Source organism: Sorghum bicolor, chromosome 2 (genome assembly GCF_000003195.3).
Source record: "Sorghum bicolor cultivar BTx623 chromosome 2, Sorghum_bicolor_NCBIv3, whole genome shotgun sequence".
Classification (NCBI taxonomy): domain Eukaryota; kingdom Viridiplantae; phylum Streptophyta; class Magnoliopsida; order Poales; family Poaceae; genus Sorghum; species Sorghum bicolor.
This window is the reverse complement of record NC_012871.2, coordinates 68940921-68964063: the sequence shown is the minus strand read 5'-3', so window position 1 is coordinate 68964063 and position 23143 is coordinate 68940921. Positions and strand designations below refer to the sequence as shown.

The 23143-nt window shown below is 44.8% G+C and overlaps 3 protein-coding genes across 8 annotated transcripts; all 3 read left to right on the top strand.

The window, feature by feature from the left end:
* Positions 154-1708, top strand: LOC110432281 (ATP synthase subunit gamma, chloroplastic). The gene has a single exon (XM_021452374.1). The coding sequence runs from the start codon at positions 421-423 to the stop codon at positions 1501-1503; it is 1083 nt and encodes a 360-aa protein (XP_021308049.1). The 5' UTR covers positions 154-420; the 3' UTR covers positions 1504-1708.
* LOC8080743 (protein FAR1-RELATED SEQUENCE 9) lies at positions 4124-10198 on the top strand. Of its 6 annotated transcripts, none has more exons than XR_002450105.1 (7): positions 4124-4437; positions 4891-7026; positions 7095-7225; positions 7303-7392; positions 8355-8436; positions 8755-9314; positions 9489-10198. XR_002450105.1 is itself a non-coding variant. In XM_021453749.1 (6 exons), exons 2-5 carry the CDS (start codon positions 4962-4964, stop codon positions 8415-8417), a joined length of 2346 nt encoding a protein of 781 aa, XP_021309424.1. In that variant the 5' UTR covers positions 4124-4437; positions 4891-4961; the 3' UTR covers positions 8418-8436; positions 8755-10198. The 6 variants fall into 6 exon arrangements, 3 of the variants coding, with proteins under 3 accessions (XP_021309424.1, XP_021309422.1, XP_021309423.1); XR_002450104.1 differs by having other exon boundaries at positions 9412-10198; XM_021453749.1 differs by having other exon boundaries at positions 8358-8436; positions 8755-10198.
* On the top strand, positions 12856-16317 carry LOC8080111 (scarecrow-like protein 34). The gene is made up of 2 exons (XM_002462879.2): positions 12856-15468; positions 15966-16317. Exon 1 carries the CDS (start codon positions 13185-13187, stop codon positions 15441-15443), a length of 2259 nt encoding a protein of 752 aa, XP_002462924.1. The 5' UTR covers positions 12856-13184; the 3' UTR covers positions 15444-15468; positions 15966-16317.

Here is a 23143-nt window from a genome sequence, read left to right as displayed (position 1 = left end):
CTGTAGAAATGGGCAAGAGCTCCTCCAAATTGTGGTCGTAGAGAGTATCTGTTGTTTAAGGTGGGATATCCTGAGCAGGATCCCACTATCCTTTGTGGAACTAGAGGCCATAGCATTATTTTTGGTTTTTCATTCCCGACAATTCATCAAAAAATGAAGTGTGGAGCGTCAGCGGTATGCAGGGGGTGCAGCCAGCTCGGCGGAGCCACATGATCCTCCCCATCTCGCCGTCACTGCCCCTCCACCACTCAGCTCGGCTTGAATACCCCACCGTGCTCACCTCTCCACCCAAACCCAATCCTTCCAAACCCATTTCCCTCCCTCCCGTTCCGTCCCCGCCCCTGTCTGTCTCTTCTGCTTCCCCCCCGCGCGCCGCCGCCCGCTGGTGATCCCCGTCGCCGCGGACCAGCAGCAGCAGCCATGTCGTGCTCCCACCTCTCCACCGCCTGGTCCTCCTCGGCGCTCGCCAGCAGCGCCTCCACCACCCAGCGGCGCGGAAGCTCCGCCCCGCGCTCGGGCCTCGTGGTGCGGTGCTCCCTCCGCGAGCTCCGCACCCGCATCGACTCCGTCAAGAACACGCAGAAGATCACGGAGGCCATGAAGCTGGTGGCCGCCGCCAAGGTCCGGCGCGCGCAGGAGGCCGTCGTCTCCTCCCGCCCCTTCTCGGAGGCGCTGGTTGAGGTGCTCTACAACATGAACCAGGAGATCCAGACGGAGGACATCGACCTGCCCCTCACCCGCACCCGCCCCGTCAAGAAGGTGGCGCTCGTGGTCCTGACCGGCGAGCGCGGCCTCTGCGGGAGCTTCAACAACAACGTGCTCAAGAAGGCGGAGGCCCGCATCGAGGAGCTCAAGCAGCTGGGCCTCCAGTACAGCGTCATCAGCGTGGGGAAGAAAGGCAACGCCTACTTCCAGCGCCGCCCCTACATCCCGCTGGAGCGGGACCTGGAGGTGAACGGCGTGCCCACCGTCAAGGACTCGCAGTCCATCTGCGACCTCGTCTACTCGCTCTTCGTCTCGGAGGAGGTGGACAAGGTGGAGCTGCTCTACTCCAAGTTCGTGTCGCTGGTGCGCTCCGACCCCATCATCCAGACGCTGCTCCCCATGTCCCCCAAGGGCGAGATCTGCGACATCAACGGCGTCTGCGTGGACGCCACCGAGGACGAGCTCTTCCGCCTCACCACCAAGGAGGGCAAGCTCACCGTGGAGCGCGAGAAGGTGAAGATCGAGACGCAGCCCTTCTCCCCCGTGGTGCAGTTCGAGCAGGACCCCGTGCAGATCCTCGACGCGCTGCTCCCGCTCTACCTCAACAGCCAGATCCTCCGTGCCCTGCAGGAGTCGCTCGCCAGCGAGCTCGCCGCCCGGATGAGCGCCATGAGCAGCGCCACCGACAACGCCATCGAGCTCGCCAAGAACCTCTCCATCGCCTACAACCGACAGCGCCAGGCCAAGATCACCGGGGAGATCCTCGAGATCGTCGCCGGTGCCGAAGCCCTCGCCTGAGCCCTTGTGACTTGTGTGGTGCGGGGCTCCTGCTATATATAATTCTTTTTCTCATTTTCCTGCTGTCCACTCTGCCTGTAATTCCTGATTAGCACAAACGCAACGGAGTTCCGTGTTCCTCGCGACATACAGTACACAAGAATTTCAATCCAGAGATGCCAAAATGTATAATCTGAGTATTCTAAATCTTGCCTTGTCTTGCGAATGTCCACCTAGTTTCGATGCTTTAGCTCCATTTGACACATTATATTAGTTGCCCTGTGCGGCTGTGCCCAGTCTGAAACTGAAATAGAATTGCTGCATCTAGCACTAACTCTTATCTAGTTCATTGGATTGGATTGCTACACCAACTTAGCTCATTGGATTCTGTATGAACAAAAAAAAAAATGGTTCATTGGATTGTGCGCCAGCGGCAGAAGACGGCCAAAAGATGCCAGATGGTGCAAGGGCCAGGTGCGGTTGTATCTCTGTCCTATTTTACAGATCAAGTGCAAGAAAATTACTTCTATGTTCACATAGACAAAAAATCGGTTCAAAATTGCAAGATTTTGCAAAAATAGAAAAGTGAGAACTTGTTCTTGAGAGTTGAGAGATCCCTAATAGTAGGCTGAATGTCAATATAGATACCGTATGAACATCCGTGTCGTCGATCTTGTAATAAGGACAGAAAAAAAAAACTCGTGCTAACCAAAAAGCTAAAGAAGGTCGTACATACATGAGTAAAAAAGCTGCAGTAGCCACTAGAGGTGTATTGAACGCATTTCAAAGAAATTTGACAGGTTCCATTCAAAACTTGTCAAACTGTTGCGTTCGTTTATTTAATAGAAAAACTGTCCCGAAAAAGTATGTAACTATAGGATATCTGGATATGTGCTGATTAGAAAATATTAATAACATTTATATCTACAAATAAATTTATTATAAAATATATATTCAAAGATGCATTTAGTGATACTAATTATGAACAAAAATATTAATATTACAAACCCAGCCGTCCCATCAAAATTGAAGTGCGGATGGTATATACGTTTTTCATAGTACCCTACACGTCGAAATTGAAGAGCTCCGGCAATTGATGGTGGCTGGTGACCGGGGATGTGTTGCAGAGGCTAGATGGACTCAAGAAGCAAGTGTGGTTTCTGTACGGACAGAGGGAACTTAAAACAAAGACTTGTGCGTAACAACCACAGGTCCATAGGCAAACCATGTGGGTAGACCAGCTATACCAATTGAGGAGGTTAAGGTTATTATCCATGTCCACCACCGTAAAACACCCACCTCTATCTCTCTCTCCAAAAACGCACGACGAAGGCCTTGTTTAGTTCAGCCAAAAACTTTTCAAAATTCTAAGGATGTAATCTTTCGACATATGCATAGAGCATTAAATTAAATATAGATGAAAATAGAAACTAATTATACAGTGTGCCTATAAATCGTGAGACAAATCTTTTAAATCTAGTTACTCTATAATTAAATAATATTTATCAAATAAAAAGAAAGTGCTACATTGTTAAAATAAAAAAAAATCGCATCTAAACGAGACTGAAGCCAACAACTACGGCGACAACTTGCACAAGAGCCTCACTCAACCTTTCGTTAGGCTCGCCGGATCACCGCATGGCAGAACTTCTGCGACGGGTGCAGCTCTCCAAAAGACGTATACGATTTTTTTTTCTGTGAGGGAACTCCAAAAGTTCTGCACATAGGTGTTTGAGACTGCTCCACAAACTCTGCTCCACAAATTCCATCGCGGAGCAGCTCTACAAAAAACTGGAGTTTGTGGAGTATCTCTTTAGGTGCTCTCATAACTCCACCCTTTTTACTCGAATTGAGTGCGTGGAGTTGAAACTGTTTAGCTAAAAAACGTGGAGTGGAGCTGAAAAACGTGGAGCAGAGCAGTCCCAAACACCCCCAGCAGTATTGTTCGTTTGGGCTTATCATCCAAATGTCAGCCATTCACCAGTATTTTTCTCTCACAATAAATCAGTCAACAGTACTTTCTGCCATGACTTATCACTTATCAGCCAAACGAACAAGGCGCGGTGAGGCCTGATTTAGTTCCAATTTTTTTTTAAGATTTCTCGTCACATCAAAACTTTTTGTACCCATGCATGAAACATTAAATATAGATAAAAATAAAAAGTAATTACATAATTTGTCTATATTTTATAAGACGTATTTTTTGTGTCTAGTTAATCTATAATTGGACAATAATTGTCAAATACAAACGAAAGTGCTACATTAGCTAAAGTTAAAAAATTTCGCAAACTGTACAAGGCCTGAGATGACGAATCGAGGCAACGTGAGATGGGCCTCATGACTAAGGCCTTGTTTAGTTCCAAAAAATTTTGCAAAATCGATACTGTAGCATTTTCGTTTGTATTTGACAAAAATTATCCAATCATGGACTAACTAGGCTCAAAAGATTCGTCTCGTCAATTTCGACCAAACTGTGCAATTAGTTTTTATTTTTATCTATATTTAATACTCCATGCATGCGTCTAAAGATTCGATGTGACGGGGAATCTGAAAAATTTTGCAAAATTTTTTGGGAACTAAACAAGGCCTAAACGAGATGGTCTATACAAAACGCAAGGCCCAACCCAAACACACCAAAAGGCCCACGATAACGGTTCGTTCTTCCTCCTGGAGCCAGCGTTTCAGAGCTTTGCTCTCGTCAGACTCTGGAGCGACGGCCGGAGCCGGCTACTCCGGCGGAAATCGCCTCCCGAATCACCTCCGTGGACGGGAGTGGCCAGAACCATCTTTTTCCACTCCTGCCTTTTCCTCTCCCGACTACTTTGCTTGCGCGCGGGGGGCGCTCTCGTGGCGCAACTAGGCGACCGCGGCCGGCTGCTCTGCGCCACGTGCTTGGGTCTATCCTCATCGGTTCCTTCGCGTTCAGGCCCTTCGCCGGCGACCAATACCCACTAGGTATGCGCACCCCTCTCTTCCCTCCCTGCTGTGAGAAACCGAGTACCCCGAACCCTAACTTAATTTATTTGGGTATTTGTATTCGGATCTGATCTAATTACAAGTTTATGTACCTAAGAAATTCGATTGTTTTGATGAAGTTATTGGTGTCTTTTAGCGGGTCCGCCCCTGCTCGAGGGTTTAGCAATTTGCCTTCTTCTCTTGATGATACGATGGAATTAGAGCTTAGCTGTAAGCCTTCTTTTGTTTTGTTATTAAAAAAAAGTAAGAGTTTAGAATTCAGGCGTCATGTCATGTTGCAGCACAAGGCCATCCACTAGCACCGTCTTGATATTATTGATGTAATCAACATCCTATGTAGAACAGAGAATCGTTCTCTTTTCCCCCATAATTATGAGACCAAATGTTTTAATTTATGCAATTTACAAGGTATATATGAATGTTGATTCGCAGCAGTTTACTGGAGGTGTGGAACCACTTCTGATGCTGTCTTTGTAAATATTGATGGAGCTAGCTGAGTAGAAATGGACTGTAGTCAAGATTCCCAAGAAGAAAGCCATCAAAGAAGGGAGAATGGTGAAGAAGCTGAAAAGGCGGCTGACTATGGAAATGCTTTGAGCCGTAAGGAGGCAACAGAAGAGCTTCTTGGTTGTGTTGTTCATAGTGAGGAAGAGGCATACAGGCTGTACTGTGATTATGGGCATCGAATCGGTTTCAGCGTGCGGAAGGGCAAACAGTCTTACTTCATTGGTACCAAGAATATTCGAACAAAGGATTACTACTGCTCAAAGGAAGGGCTTAAATATGATGAGCCTGTTACAGAAGCAAATTTTAATCGACCAGACACAAGAACTAATTGCAAAGCAATGATCCGCTTTAGAGTTGACGAGAAGGGGCGATGGACAGTTATACGCTTTGTTCCTGTACATAATCACCAGTTGGCGAAACCTGGAGAAAGGCACATGCTGAGATCAGCTAAATCGCTTGCTGTTGGCAAATCAGGTGTTATAGATCCATCAGCATCTACAGAGTCACATCCAATCAATGGTTTCTCTGATATGACAGGTGATATAGCTGAGAATTCAGGGTATACTATAAGGGAATGTTACAATCAAGTGTGCATGCAGAATATAACGATAATTGAGGCAGGGGATAGCCAAAGTCTTGTCAGCTATTTCAAGCGTAGAACTAATGAGGAAGGCATGTTCTATTGGGATGTCCAAGTTGATCAAGAAGGGCGCATGACTAACTTCTTCTACAGAGATGGTAAAAGTAGAAATGATTATGGCTGCTTTGGAGATGCCATTATATTCGACACAACCTACCGCACAAACAAATATAACTTGATATGTGCCCCATTTGTTGGTGTTGACCACCATTGGCAGAATGTTGTTTTCGGCTGCGCATTCTTGTTAGACGAGTCTGTAACTTCCTATGCCTGGGTATTTAAATCATTCTTGGAGTCAATGGGAGGCCGATCGCCAAAATCAATATTCACTGATCAGGATGAAGCTATTATGCAGGCAGTTGAACAGGTTTTCCCTAACACACAACATTGCTTTTCCTACTGGCATATTGTGAAGAATGCACAATCTCATTTAGGCTCACTAAATACATCTCAAGCATTTCAAAGTATGTTTACCAAGTGTATGCAAGGATCCGACTCAGAAGAGGATTTTAAGGAATCATGGACTGCAATGATCCAGGAATACAAGCTACAGGATAATAGCTGGTTGATTGACCTTTATGCATTCCATCGTAAATGGTGTTCAGCATTTAACAAAGACACATTTGATGGTGGAATTAATTCTTCTCAGTGGGGGGAGGTTTCAAGTAATATTTTCAATGGAATTTCTGATGAAAATACCTCTCTTACACGTTTTGCCCTTTTGCTAGAAAAGGTTGTCAAGGATCTACGTAGAAATGAATCTGAAGAGGATTTTCGCTGTAGCCAAACTGCTCCAGTCCGTGCAATTAAGCACAGTACAGTTCTGAAGCAAGCTGCAGAATCATATACACATAGGATCTACAAATTATTTGAAGCAGAATTTCTGGATGGGTGTGGAGCAACTTCTTGCCACGAAACTTCGAGTGGTGGAAATTTATTGAGGTTTGGAATTACAATGCAGGGAAGGGGTTCAAAAGTATGGGATGTTGTTCTTGACACTTCCACTATGGAGATCAGTTGTGGTTGTAGAAAGTTTGAAAGGATGGGTCTTCTTTGTTCGCATGCCCTCAAAGTCTTCACCCTGCAGAATGTGGACACAATTCCAGAAAAGTATGTTTTGAAACGCTGGACAAAAGATGCCAGGAGAAGCATGTATACACTTGCTCAGGATGATTCAACCCAACAGGAATGCACAGAGGCTGAACTTGCATATCGCAATCGGGCAATGCAGTATGCATATAACCTAATTATAAAGAGCCAGGAATTGGAAGAATCAAGAAAAATATTCTGGGATTCCCTTGAAACTGGAGAGAAGGCACTGGAAGTATTCTTTGAAATGAGAAACATGCGCACTCAAGCAGCAAAGGATGCTAATAAGAATGAGAAAAAGAAGAAGAAAACATCAAAAGGACCAAACCCAAGTAAGTGACAGTTTTAAACTCCCTCCTCATAGGGTATCATTTTATTCAAACTATACACTATTATGCAGAAAAAGCAAAACAAGCCCCAGGAGTTTCCTCAACTGATCTGGAGCTGATAGTCCAAACTAATGAGCATCAATTTCAATCTTCACAAGATGCTCAGGGTAATGCAACCATTGGAAGACCATATTACTATCAGGTACATAGAAAAAGTTCCTTTTTTTCCTTTTCTTTTTGGCATTTAATGGATATTGTACTTACATACTTCATGTTCAGGTTCCGCAGACTTTTCCAAATGCCCCTATCCAACCAAACCAGATGTACATGCATCCAAATATGCACACAGTGCCCCTTTGCACACCGCAGGTACTTGCATCAGCAGACTGACCTGAAAATGTTTCTTTCACCTTGCAAAAGATCAATGTGATCTGACAGAAGGCGGTGGGTGGGTGGGTTCTCTTTGTAGAGGTCTCTCTCCACTTTTATATCAAGTATAGATAAAATGTTGACCTGCGTTAGCAATGTGGGCACCGCTTTCTGTGTGAACAGTCCTTGGCCCTTTGTACATGCCACCTTCTAACTCCAGAATAGCTCATTTTTAAGTGGTGATGGTGGCCATAGTTTAAGCTTGATGGTTGTATGTCACCCCAAAGTGCGCTGTGTCACACATGAGGAACAATGAAGAACTTTGGCAAATCATGTCTGAAGGATCCTTGAAGCTGAGGAAGTCACAATATACATGGCCACTAAGGTCAACCAACAGAAAGCAGCAGCAACACCGTTCACACAATGTAACACAACGGCAACAGGATTCTGGGAGACATGCAACAACATAGCAAGTTTAACTCTGAACTGAACTGAAACAAATTGATGATCTGAACTCTAGATATTGCAGCAGCTGAGCTCTGAACTTCTGAACCAAGTTGGTGTGGAAAAGCCTCACGTTATGTCGCTAAAAAGGATCTTTACCCCAAATAGCAGACTATTTCTTTTATTTTCTTTTTAACTTATAACAACACTATATGTTAAACTCCAAGAAAATAATAAACTTGTGGCTCGTGAAAAAAGATGCTTCATTTGGTAGATCGGTTCAGTGGTCTTCTTTTAGAGAAATTTAGGACCGGAGCTCTTCATGTCGCTGATGGAAAGTTTAATGCATGGTCAACTGTTGGCAAGACCCTGAGAGATAACAGAACCAAATAAAGATGCAGACAACACTAACTGTAGCAAAAATATGGGTATGGAGTTTAGTTAGGCATTATGGATGTAGGTGCAACAAAATTGATATGCTCTCTGAACTTATTTGCCCTTGCTTTTCTTATGTTCAGCAGGATCTGTCTGCATTTGCAATACGCCCCAATTCAACTTTTGGTGGTGCCAAGAACATCTGAACTTCTGAAGGATATTAAGGTATGCAATGTACATGCAAAATTCTTTTGTGTGTGTCATGCCTACTATTTGGAACAATTTCCTTTGTTTTATTGCTCTTGCTGGCACTTGTGGCAAGAGGATGCATGTTATCTGCAGAAGTAGTCCAGTGCATCTCCCATGTATTTTATTTTTCTCAAATGTTGAACATTAGAGCTGGGTAGCGGTCCTGTCCTGGGCTGGTATAAGTATTTTACAGGGCAAGGTTGCACTTACACCATGTTCATACGATTGCTGTATGCATGATACCAGCCCATGCCCGCAGTTATGCACTGAAGTTTTGTTACTCTTAATTTCCAGGTCCAGGTTCCTCTGGATGTCATTGGAAAACCTTATTCAGGGATTGTGAGTTGTGACTATCAACTCCGCTTTTGAGCTCTGTCGACCTATTTATGTAGGCCTGGCGGCACTTCTTCATGTTTGGTTGGTTCAGGGGTTCTTTCTTCTGATCTTAGGGAAGCAGCTATTCTGGCTGTTGCAGTGCAGCCCCTTATCCAGATAGCAGTGGCTTGCTATTAATATCACTCAGGCAATTTTAGGTTTGTAAACTGTAAGGTAGAAGGTAGAAGGTAGTGAGAGGAGACGATCATTCTACAGATCCAGAATCCAGTTGCATACTATACTGATGTAGGGATTGATTTGCTTGTGCTAAGGCCTCCATCCGCTTTGGGTGTGAGTGTCCAGCATGGGTTCAGCTTGAGTTGAGCAGATGAGTCACTGTACATGGAAGCAAGCAAAGCAGCTGGGAGCCTGGGAGTGGAGGAGCTGGCGACCAGCGCTAGCTGGGGAACTACTCAGTCCTAGACGTCTGTCGATCCAAAGTGACACTGACGGGCTGATGGCTGACCTATTTTTTTTGGGTATGGTTTCTCTTCTGAGTTGTGCGTATCAGTTTATATTATGTAATGTATATTGTACTCCTGGTTGACGAAGAGATGATGAATGGACATATTCTAGGAAAATTCAACGTTATTTGGATTTTTGGAAGCGGTGTTGGTCAGTACATACTGAATTGCTGATGACTGATGGCACAGGCTCCACCTCGCAACTGCCATGGCTGGGCGGGTCTCGACACAGTGCCTGCTGCTGGAGCTAGAACTGGACCTGGACCGGCGGACCCCCTGCCAGACAGCAACGCCGATGACTGAGTGACAGCCCACAGTGCCTGCTGCTGGAGCTAGAACTGGACCTGGACTGGCGGACCCCTGCCAATGACCGAGTGACAGCCCACAGTGCCTGCTGCTGGAGCTAGAACTGTACCTGGACCAGCGGACCCCCTGCGAGACGCCAACGCCGATGACCGAGTGACAGCCGCTCCCGGCGGGCTGGCCACCTCCGACTGCCCACATATGAACGGCAGTCTGAAACTCTGTTTGCTTGACAGCCTGCTCTGAATTGGGGAAACATAAAGGGTACTGGATTGTAGATTGAGAGAAATTGGGGGATGGAGCTGTTGATTGGGTTCAGTGGTGAAGGAAGCCGCTAGCTGCTGCTTGGGTTGATTCAAGAGAGATTAGAGAAGGATTGGAAATGTTGCTGTTGGTTCGCTTGAACTTTGAGTTTCTGATTGTTTGCTTGTTCTCAGAATGTAGTGTCATGTAGAACTTTAGGTTGCCAACACCTTGGTTCTGAGATGTGACAATAAAAAAATTGCGACTGTTGTGATGGTATTTTTGAAATTTCAGTTGGTAAGAAATGCTGAAAGAAGAAATGTCATCATACGATCGTTGCATTGCTTTGCCTATTTCCATGTTTACCCAAATAGCATCATCGTTGTATGGCACTTCACTCTGAATGCGAGTTGTTTTATGCTAGCTGAGAAAAGAGTGGGGTTAGAAGTGATGTTAAACTCACCACATCGCATGTGAGCCAGCAACAATGCGAGATAGCAACAAATGCAAACTTCTTTGGCCAGGCTAAATACAGCCAGTTATCGAAACACCAGGGAATTGGCAATTTCTCTACCATGGGTTTGTTGATGGATAAAAATCTAGACCTAATGGATTTGTGAGCATGAGTCTGGGGATGTAGTACCCAAACCCATAAACCTTATGAGTTTTTAAAACCCGATCCATCACAGTGAAGCAATCATATCACTGCACAATATCCTAAATTCTTCTACTAAACTACTATGTTCAGAAACATATATAAGATGATAGGTCTATTCAAGAAGAATGAATACAATTTCATGTTCTGAGACATGATTTTTATGTTGTATTTTTTTCTTTGTTGCTATGTGGATGTCATGGACAACCTGATGAGTACCCATGACTCGATGGGCATGGATCTGGGCACCAAATTAAACTCGTCATGGGTTATGAGTTTTTTAGCGGGCAAATTTTATGTTCATGGATATGAGTTTGGGCTAATAAAACCCAGCGGGTTTATACCCGTTGCTATCTCTAGCTACACCACACCGAGCTTCTCTAGCCTAAAGTTTAGGCGCTATCCCATCGATATTTGGCGCATATGAAATATTATATGTAGACTAAAAAATAATTAATTATACAAATTGTGACTATTTTACGAGATGAATCTTTTAAACAAGAGAAGCAATCACTCCCACTGAATAACCAATGCAACATTAATGAATAACCAATCACTCCCAGATGCGCAAGGGAAGCACCCGAAATCTTATGGTACGACAGAAAGTGAACTTCACAAGAAATTGCTTGACAGCTACAGAATGAGAAACACTCAAATACATGAAAACAAAACCCCAAGTTTTTTCAGTTTGTTGTACATCAACAGACACAGATGTACTTCTTCCGTCTAAAAAAGAATATAATTATAAAAAACGTGTCAGTCAAATTATCTTAACTTTAACCAAGTTTATAGTAAATAATACTATTAGCATTTATATCTTAAAATAAAGTTATTATAAAAAATATTCTATAATCAATCTGATGATACTTATTTTATATCTTAGCACATTTTTATATAATTGTAGTCAAAGTTAAAACTGTTTGACTTCTCGAAATAAGAGAATTGTATTCTTTCGTGGACGGAGAGAGTACATCAACAGATAGAGAAATATGGTAGATCCTACCTACTAGGCCACCTAAATGAACCTATAATTTTACATTACATGACAATATCTGCATACTTAAACTTAGGTTAGTAATTTCGTCTTTCGTCCAAGCATGCGAAATATCATTACCTCACTCCCAGAATGGATGAAGAAAAACAGTTAATGTTTTGAGAAAGCATCATCAAACCCATGTTGACATGACACAAATTATGCGCCCCTTCCAGCCTTTGTATTTGATCTTCCATCCATTACTAATTTCTTGCTAGCTAAAGATAAAGAAGGAAATTAACTCTCTCTCGAATCTGTCACAGTAGCTGTTTTGTCGCTTGGACATGTCACACATGAACGTATGCCTTCCAAACTACTCCCTCCATCCCATTTTACCCGGCGTGCACCTGTTTTTCAAATTGCCCACAATACCGGGCGGTGCATGTTTGCCGAGGCATCCGTTTTGCTCTGACCTATTCTGAAGCTGGGAGCATAGGTTTGGCTGGTGGATCTTGTTCTGTGGAGATATGTCACTTTGTTTTGTTTTATCTTCTGTTGTGTTAGTCATCTGTGCTTGTCAAGTTTTTTTATTAGTGGAATTTTGTCAGATTTGGCCGCATAGTGAAAAATGGGGCTTAGTCCCTTTCGTGTAAGCTTAAGCCTTAAGCATTCTTCATGAATGTGAAGGCTGGAACCTTTATTCCTTAATCTAAAAAAACAGAAGTCTTGTTTTCCAGTCTCTTGTTTGGTTCTGGTGAAGGTTGCGACATTGGGGTATTCAAGTAAACAGGGCAGTGCTCTCCACCACTTTCTCATCCTCGACCTCACCACTTTTTAGCGTAGAAATATTGTTTTTCTCTCACAGCATCAACATCAACAATGGCCGAATTTCAGCGAGCCAAACAGGGCCGGACCCAAAGTCCAATCCCCATCCCCCCTTGACCCTTCCCTTCGTCTAGGATTCCAACTCCATACTTCAACTCCTCAACCCTGATGCTGGGCGATGGATCTGCAGATGAGCAACAAATGTGAGGAGCACGAGCAGCGGGCTGAAGAGGAAGGAGATCGAGTGGCAGCCGTTGTGGGCTTGTGGTCAAAAGGTTTGTGATGAGTGCTGCACTTCAAACTCCACCTGGAGGGCCTCTACATCAGCGATTCAACGGTCACTTCAGAGACCAATCTATAAATTTTCAGGTATCCAAACTCAAGATCACTATATTGTCGGTGCCACATTTCGGTCCTAATGTTCAAAAAACCAAAAAAAATTTAGCCAGCACGTTTCTTGTGAAAAATCGCTACCTTCAAAATACCAAAATTCTCCGTTCAAAGAACTAAAATGACCTCCACAATGGTATTTATTCTGTCCATGGTCAGTGGTCACTTGCAAAGACACTCGTGACCCCACTCGCTAGTCGCTAATCGGTTGCCTCGCTTCCATCAACCTTACTACTGTAGGGCAACTGACATTCCAATGGCTCCACTGTGCTCCAATGGCTCCACTGTGGCTGCCGCCGCCGCAGTCGTATCCGACGCCTTCCACGAAGGTTCCCTGCTTGACTTTACCCCGTCCCCTCCGACGCAATCTTCTACCCTCCACCGCCGCTATCCCAATTTGGTCCCTTTCCATCGTCTCCATGTTTTCTCCACTGCAAACCTACCATAATCGTCATCATCAACCGGATAAAGCTTCGATTTTTACCGACAGTCAGGCATGGCCGGCACGCCGGAGGAGTTCCCGGTGCAGGGGGGCCCCGAGCCTGAGCCGTTCTCCCCCTCCGTCTTCCTCGACCTTCCTCCGACGCCAAGCGAAGAGGACCCGCCGGCCTCCACGGACGACCTCGCGCTAACCTTCATCTCGCGCATCCTCATGGAGGAGGACATCGACGAAAAGTTCTTGTACCACTACCCCGACCACCCAGAGCTCCTCCAGGCCCAGCAGCCATTCGCGCAGATCCTCTCCGATGCAGGCGCCTCCTCCGATTTTTTCGCCACCAACAACGATGGAAGCGGCGCCTGCACCCTTCCGCCATCCTCGGACGTCCCGGCGTTGGCCAACACCACCTGGCCCTTCGATCCAGTCGAGTTCCCCCAGCTGTTCCTGTCCTCGCCATGCCCAGACATGGGAGTGGGAATCGGCGAGTTCACCGCAGATGATGCCAACCGATTTTTGTTGCCCCAACAAGACGCCGCCAGCGCGAGATTTCAGAGAGCGGACAAGGCCAGCTCGTTCCGCAATTGCGGCAGCGCTGGCATCCAATGTTCCGAGTTGTTGGCTGGCCCCGAGGAGGAGACGACTACATCGACCACCTCCTCTCCTCCTACCGGAGACAGGGAACACGGCGCGCTGGCGTCGACCTTCTTCAGTGGCCAGAACAGGGTAAACATAGACATGCTCAACCAGGCGTTCCTCAGGGGCATGGAGGAGGCCAAAAAATTCTTGCCGATTGACAGCAGCCTTCTCGTCGAGGCTCGAGGCTGCAAGCCACCACAAGTCTTTATCCCAGGCCATGCGAGGAATGAAGACAAGGTGGACAGAATGCTAACATTCCAAGGAATCAGTAATGCCCGGGGCCGCAAGAAGTGGTGTAATTGGCAGGACTTGGAGAGTACAGAGATGAGCAGGAACAGCAAGCTGATGGCGCTGGCAGAGTTGGAGGAAACAGATGAGATCATTGATGAGATAATTCTCAATGAGTATCGCTTGTGCCTCAATGGAATGCTGGGTCTGGACATCACCATGGATAGCAAGGATGGGAATTTCGTCAGGAAGGGGAATTGGAAGTCTGCGCTGAGAAGGCGGAGCCTGAATGAGGCAGTGGACTTCCACACATTGCTTATCCACTGTGCACAGGCCATTTCGACGGACGATCGTTGGAGTGCAGCCATGCTACTTGGGAAGATCAAGCAGCATTCCTCACCGAGGGGGGATGCCAATCAAAGGTTGGCACATTGTTTTGCAGATGGATTAGAGGCACGACTGGCAGGCACAGGAAGCCAGGTTTACAAGTCGCTCATGTCAAAGCGAACCTCGCAAGTGGATATCCTTAAAGCCTATCAGCTGTACCTAACAGTTTGCTGCTTCAAGATGATGGCTTACAAGTTCTCCAACATGACCATTGCCAATGTTATTGGAGGGAGGAGAAAACTGCACATTGTAGACTATGGCATGCGTGACGGGATCCAGTGGCCAAGCTTCCTTGGCATTTTGTCTACTTGGGAAGGTGGACCACCAGAGGTGAGGATCACCGGCATTGACCTCCCCCAGCCTGGATTCCGCCCAGCTGCTCATATTGAAGAGATCGGACGCCGGCTCAGCAAATGTGCCCGACAGTTTGGCATACCATTCAAGTTCCAAAGCATTGCGGCAAAGTGGGAGATGGTTTCTGTTGATGACCTGAACATTGACCCTGACGAGGCACTCATCATCAATGGTCTATTTGATTTTGGGAACTTGATGGATGAGGGTGTTGACATATATAGCCCAAGCCCTAGGGATATGGTCCTCAATAACATCCGAGAGATGCGGCCAGATGTGTTTATCTTTTGTAATGTCAATGGCTCCCATGGCACGCCATTCTTTGTAACACGGTTCCGAGAGGTACTGTTCTTTTTCTCGGCATTGTTTGACATGCTTGATGTTACAGTGCCACGGGACAATGACCGACGCTTGCTGATTGAACGGGTCCTCTTTGGACGGTTTGCTATGAATGTCATTGCCTGTGAGGGCTCCGATAGGGTTGAGCGCCACGAGACATATAAGCAATGGCAAGTGCGGAACCACCGGGCAGGACTAAAACAGCTGCCTTTGGATCCAGATATTGTTAAGGTCGTGAGGAATAAGGTCAAGGACAGCTATCATAAGGACTTTGTCATCGATATGGATCACCAATGGCTCTTGGAAGGGTGGAAGGGGCGCATAATCTGTGCCATGTCGACGTGGGTCGCAGATGATGCTTTCTCGGAACATTAGTTGCTTTTCATCATTGATTCTGAGAGTGAGCATCCTTGGACTCTAGAAACGAAATTAATAGCCTAAGTTTAAATGTAGATATTGTCCTGTAATGTATAATTGTTACGTTCAGTTAGGTGACATAGTTGCAGCTTAAAGAAATGTAAGATCTCACCATATCTCTGCATGGGTTATTGCATAGATCGTGTTGATGTACAACAAGCAGAAGAATCCTGGTGTTTTTTTTCTAGTACATAGCTGTATGAGTGTTTGTTATTCTGTAGCTAACAATCAGTTTCTTTTAAGTTCACTCTCTGTTGTACCATCAGATATTTGGCATTTACCTTGTGTCTGGAGAGAGTAAAGAGGTGCTTGATTAACTGTTAATGTCATATTGGTTATTCAGAGTAGTTATTTCTACATTTTTCTAATTTTCTACTGACTGTTTAAAATACAAAATTAAGGATATTTTTACTGTCCTCCGGTTTCAGATTTCTTTGGTGGTTCCTGCCGAATAACATTTTTATTCATTCCTGCATTCAGACATGTTCAGCTACAAAGAGGTGTCCAGATTCAAGATTAAGTTCAGTTTCTGCAACTTGTGATGAGCTGATTTCGGGGACCCGCTTGGTGAACCATAACATAAGTCTATAGTTGTTGGTTCTGAACGAAGGTTTCATGCTGGTACAGTATGTTCTGTTGTTAACTCATTCGCATCCATCCTTTGTTTATGTACTACAGCTTTTTAGATGCATGATCAACAAAAGTAGTGGTGCACAAGTATTCAGTTAGGCAGATTATGAATAGTGAATAGACCTTCATTTAGTAACATTATTTGGGTTTAGTGTATTATGTGTCTGCCGGTTTCTCTTGTAGCAAAACGATATCTGTTTCACTTCTTGGGCAGTAAAACATATGGTTATTACTCTGTTTTCAAGTACAGTTTGTTCAATGCAGACTCTTAATTAGCAGTAGCTGTAAGATAGCTACTGTGCTAAATTTGGACCATACATGATAGTAGCCTATAGACAAGTATGCTCTATGATCTTTATACATAACTGATGTAATGGAGAATGCCACTAGGAAATGAAAGGCAAAGTTCATAATAGCTGCTTTTGATACAAAGCTTGGATTTCTTGATTATACACCGAAATGGCGAGTGGTAACAACAATTTGCACCAAGGAAATGAAGGTGGGCATGCCACACAACTTTGTACATGTGTAATACAGATTGGATGAACTGAAATATGCATTGAGTATGAAGCATGATCCATCTTTGTAGCTACGGATGCTCAATTACGACTAAGCAGTAAGCACACAGGTCTTTCATCTGCTTCGCTCTATTTTGTCGTTGGTTTCGGTTAACTAGTCTTGTGTAAGAATCAGTTGATTTTGCTGTGCATGTATCATATTGTAGTGCATGTTGGCAGAATTCCTATGAAAATTCCTTTACTACTTAGAGATATACATAAATAGAGGGTAATGTCTTGGAGTGTAAGTTGCAAAATTAGATAATTAGTTCGTCATGTTTTGAGATGAGCCAAAAAGTGTATGACAAAAGAGTGAACACTGTCACTTTAACCTTCTTTTCTTTGTTCTGACAGATATAAATCAACATATTCTGCCGACAGAAATATAGCAAAAATAAATAAATAAAAATAACTACCCTTCATATTTTGAATACCCAAGCAAAATATCCTGGGCCCGCCACTGAACACAGGCACGGGTCCAAGAATTATTATCACACCATGTCACTCGATCAGGATAACAAATACGAGGACCAGCTACTCGATCTGGTATGGAGGGCATGCAGTGCAATTGCATGGTGCATCCATCACCAGTTGGAGTTGGAGAGGAAGCGGCGAGACGACTGAGGCTGAGACAGCTCCGGCGCCGGCGCTGGTGCTGGCAGCGGCGCCGGCGTCGTCGCCGGAAGAATGGTGACGTTGAGCTTCATGCCAAGCTTGCAGTGGCTGCCCACCGTGCAGATGAACCACCTCCGGCCAGGCTCGTCGAGGCTGAGCAGGTCGTCGCCGGAGTTCCAGACGGAGGCGGCGCCCGCCTTGTTGCACGCCTTGAAGTCCGGCCCGCTCACCTCCGCCACGTTGTGGAAGCTTGAGGCGTACTTGAACGCTGCAAATTAAAAGTGTTGCCAGATCATCAGAGAACGAGCGAGGTCTATGTGCATATGCACGTACGTTGCACATAGGTCATGTTTGGTTCCCTTTACTAAATTTTAGCAAGCTAAACTTTAGTCGTGGGTAGCTAAATTTCTAAAAACACGGACTAAAAAAGTTAAAATAGTTTAATCTCACCGGTTATTCAAGAGTAGGTAAAATAATTTTAGCTAGTTAAAATTAGCAAGAGAACCAAACGGGATCTATAGTAGAAGGTTTTTGATAGATCCAGCTGCGTGCGAGTACCAAGTGTGTCGCCGACTGTGAAGTGCTTGCTCTCAGCCCAGGCGGCGTAGTCGAAACCGAGCGTCCAGCCTTGGCTGTCGCCCACGACGTGATCCGTGGCGGAGGCGAGCGCGGGCAGGAAGACGAGGAGGGCCATCGAGGCGGCCACTGCAGACAGCAGCATTTGCTTGGAAGCCATGGAGACGTACGGATGCCTTTGCCTGCCGGACTCTTTTTTTCTTCTTTCTTTCTTGGCTGTGCGTTATGTATGCGATGCCCTGAGTTCAGAAGCACACATATTCAGCTGCTTATATAGGCGACCATGGAGAAGAGAGCTTGTTTGTTTGGTTCCTAGCTAGGATGTTGGAGAATCGGTCAGCGCTGCAATTCTGCGACGGGCTCCAAGATGCAGGCTCAGAGCGGCAGGGAGTGACGGGCCAAATCAAGCATTTGTAGTTTGTTGGACATGTCCATGCATGTCGTCGTCTACTACATTTCTATAACTCTGTGCATTTCCATGCCCTTGTAGTGAAGTGAAAACTTTGCATTGGAGTAACCGATGACAAAAAGGGAAAGAATGGAAGCATCTCATCTGAAAAACAAGCGTGGTGTTTGACATGGTCTCAGTGTTGCCTATTCGCTTCGAACTAGGTAGGGCCAAGCGTATTCTAGATGAAAGCATGAGAGAGAGGAGAAGGGATGCAAGTTGCAATCTTTTTTAGATAATGGTTATAAATTCAGCTCCATATACCTCTTCAAAGAAGCATAAGTCCAAAATTATCATAAAGTCTATTTTTATTATTGGGTACAATTTGGTCACACATAACCCACACTCACACCACATGTGTGCGCGTCCGTACACACGCAAATAAGAGATCGATAATGGGGCATAGGAGATTGGGAGGCTCTCTAACTTCCGGTGCACAGAAAACATGCAGTACCATTGAACGTACCCTAATTTTTTAGAAAAAAAATAGAAAAAAGTGCAACAATAGAGTTTGAACCCTAGTAGATAACATCTCACTAGACAACCCTACCACTACACAAATACAACAGGCCTATTTGCATCATAAAGTCTAATTGACTCTAGATTTCTCCTCTCAATTTCTCTTGATCCCTTTTATAGTTTCAAGCAAAGTTCAAGTCTCCAATGGGTGCTCACTTTTTTTTGGAAGGAACAGGAGGGACAAGCCCTAGCCCCCTACTAGCCATATGTTATTATATTATAAACAGGTAAACATGAGATACAACAGGAGAATTTAAGAAACAGAAAAGGTTACAAACAAGATCAAATTGATGCCCACTGGAATTAATCTCTGAAGATGAAGTCATCGTTGGATTGATCTCTACCAATTAGGCCCAACGGTCTAATTGGGTCTTAACTCATGCCCTAATCAGAGACGCTCACCCCATTTATAGTTGAAGGGCCTCTGTCACCCTGCACTATAAAGAGAGGTTGGGGCCGGCGGCACTCAGTATGAGGTTCACCGTAAGCCGCCAAACCCACCGACAAAACTCTAAGCCGATCTTGAGTAGGGGCGTAGCCAGTGACGGAAAGACCCCAACCGCTGCCACTGCACTACACCACCATCTTCGACGCCGGTCACCACTGCATCGCCTTCTCACCAAACATCGCTGCCTAGCGCAGATAGTCGCCGACCAAGAAATGTCATGCACCAGCTCAAGCACCCCGACTCCACCCTCCTCTGATAGTCGATGACACTCACACCTCTCCCTCTTCCTCTCTATGTTTGCACTACTTGTTTACCATGAACATAATATGTTTTCCCCCCTAGATCTACCCTAGAATGATCCTATAGAGCTAGCAGTCATTTCTCATGGACCAAAGGCTCCAACACATGACGATAATTATTTTGCTGATCTCAAGCTTTCTTAAAGATAGGGTTGTTGCTCACATTTTACTTAGTTGATCTCAAGCTTTGTCGGTCTAGTCTCGGAGGCATTCATAGGTGAGTGTTTATGTGCATGCAAGTTGTACTTTGCAAAAAAAGAATTTGTTTATGAAACTGTATTTAATTTGTTATCTCAAAATACGCAAGATCTGAATTCAAGGTTGAATTCGAAAAAAAAAATCATACAATCTTTTTTCTTGTGTGACTTTGTTCATAAACGTTGGTGGAGAAATTATTTTGCACACACTACTGGATTCGTATTCTTTGCCGAGAGCCAGGAGCCCTCGGCAAAGGCCTAAAAGCTCTCAGCAAAGAGCTATCGGCAAAGAAGCTCTCGGCAAAGAATTCTTTGCCGAGAGCCACGTGGCAGGCTCTCGGCAAAGACTTTGCCGAAGGCCAGAAACGCTCTCGGCAAAACCCACGGCGCTGTCGAGGAACGTCAATGTTGACGTCGTCTTTGCCGAGAGCCGTGCTGGCAGGCTCTCGGCAAAGACTTTTTATTTTTTAAAAAAAAAATCTCGGCAGAACCTCCCCTGCATGGGGAGGTTTTCAAAACCTGCAAAAAAACCGACAGCACATATATGACACGAAGACCACACATCCAAGCAAATTTTAAATTAAAGAAAGGCGCATGACAACAAATACTCATCAAAGTGGCTTCTACACCTTTGATAAACTACAATTTACATAGTAGGTTTAAACTGAAGTTCCATAACATGTAGAAACTATCATACAAGATACTTTCATAAAGATGTATAGATAAACCTTGCTAAAAAAAATCAGTACAAGATACTTTCATGGAAGAGGATGATTTATGTCACATTATGCAGGAGCATAGTTTGCAGAACATGTTTACTCTCCTAAATCAGTGCACTGTCCCATTATTAAGATGACAAATCCAATGTATTTTCAACTGTAGAAACTATAACTTGAACAGAATAAAAATGAACACTGTTAATATACTATCAACAGAAGTCTATACAGAAAACAGATGGAGCAAAGCTACCATAGGTGACTCTGACGGTCAGCTTGTTTGTTATGCCTACTACAATAGTGAAAAATCATAAAGCATATCAATGCGTAAGGTTGTTCAATATGCCAACATAAAAATTATTGTTTTTACTAATTCTATAATTCAGATCGTAGGTAATGCCTTTGTGCAGAAGATAAATGAAAAGAAAAATTCAGTCTGCTTAGGAGATGCTATACAGACAAGTGAAAAATGGACAGCACCAATGCTCTATTTGCAAGGGTTATATGGTCATCGCTGGCACAATTGCAAGAACGGTAGCCAAGAGGATATTGAAGCTATGTGGGCTGTGAGGTCAAGATCTGGTTCAAATCAACCTGAGGCTATGTCTGTTGACATGAAAAATGCTCCTGTAAAGTCAAAGGCTGCAAGGAAAAAGAAGCAGGTTGCTAACAAGCAAAAGGGCAAGAGTCTTTTGGGCTCATTTGACAGCCCTGCAATGGCCACAAGAAGCAAAAAGACACTGACTCTGCTAGCCCTGCTATGAGCACAAGCAAGAGAAGGTTTGTGATTCTTTCATAGTCTCATATGTATGTGTGCCTTTATGTTTGTGAACCTAATGTACTGTAACATGTGTGAACTTATGCGCAAGTCATGTGTTTGAACCTTATGCATGAGGGAGAGCAAATTCGTCTTTGCATAGCACTAAACAGCACAACTGACGAAATTCAATTCCTATCTAGGGAATAAAAGATGAGAATGGTGCTATATAAGGATGGAAATTGTTTCAGTGTTATATAAGGATGGAAATTGTTTCAATTCCTATCTAGTGATTTAACTTACTTTGCGATCTTCTGCAGCGACTAACTTGCTGTTTCAGATCCTTCTCATTCACAAAGTCACTCTGGATATTATTCAGAACAGCAACTTTTTCAGAGAATAGTTTTAAGGAAGCTCCACGCTCTTACTTCCTGACATGATCAGCTATCAACTCCTCATACACAGGAATGAACAGGCATGGATGCACCTGAACAGAAACTAATTCCTTCAGTTGCTTCTCGACATTATCCCAATCATTGTCAGCCATAAATTTTTTTAGAACTTGGATATCAATTACTAAAATTAAGATGGCTAAAACCAGTGTCAATTTGAGGACGATGGCACAATTGGCATCATTACTGTCATTAGATGGCTAAAACCATTGTCAATTTTAGTGCAAAGAAACATAAGCTGGAATCCACTTAGACTTAGTAATATATTAATGGAGTGGCTAGTCAGACCATATTCTAATACCAAAAGAATATGCAATGAACGAAGCATGGCTGATTCTAACAAGTCAATTTCATATTCAGTGGCTAATCAACACATGAGAAAATCACTAGTATTCAGAATATGCAATGAAACACATTGTACTGCTGCTGATCAGTTTTAGTACATTTGCATCCCACTGCTGAACAAGTCTGGGATTACACAGCCTTCTACTTGCTAGTATTTGGAACTACATACAAATATGTAGCACGCTGTTTCATCCTTGGTTAATGAGATACTGTAAATCAGTTGATTTGTTCGTCATATAAAAATGTAGTCGTATCACCTTGTTGGCTGCAGGCTTGGGCGGCGACGGCGGTGGTATCGCCATGACGAGTCGTCCGGCCTGCATCGCGGAGTCGAAGTACTGGGTGACCGGCACTGATGATAGCTGGTCGTCGGACGTCGAAGTCGAACAGAGCAGTGATCTAGCACTAGCAGGAGTCAGTTACCTTCATGGCTGCCGGCCGGCTGAGCTCCAAGCGTGTAGTTGTAGGATGGATCGGAGTAGTCGACCGAGGAGTGTGTGAATGAACAATAGTTTACCGGCGATGGATCCGATGCAGCGGCTGCCTGCGGAGCGTCGTCGTCGTTGCTCAGATTCCTGCCAGCCGCTAGAGCGGCTTCTTAATTTCTCGCTCGTCTCCGGCGTGCGTCGCGTGGCCAGGACCCAGGAGGCGAGACGGACGGAGATCCTCCGGCGAACTCGCTGCGGGCAGGAGTTTGGGATAGAAGAGCTAGCGGAGCTGTGGCGGCGGGGAGTGTGGGTCGGCGGTGCGCGGCAGATTTGGTCGTCGGCGGCGGCGCGCGGGCGGCGGCGGCGGCGTGCAGGGTGGGCGCGTGTGTGCCGTGTGCGTTAGGGTTGGGCGCCGAGTTGGACCAGGTGGGGATAAGAAGAAATTTTTTTTTTGAAAATAACCTTAAGAAATAGGCTGATTTTTTTTTAAAACACCTTTGCCGAGAGCCGAGAGCCAGGTGGGCTGCCTCTCGGCAAAGACACTTTGCCGAGCGCCAGGTGGACAGGCTCTCGGCAAAGAGGTGTTTGACTTTTTTTATTCTTTTTTATTTTAGACCTGAGTTTTTTTTTGTGTCCTTGTTACCCAATTTCTAAATACATTTCAAATTTTG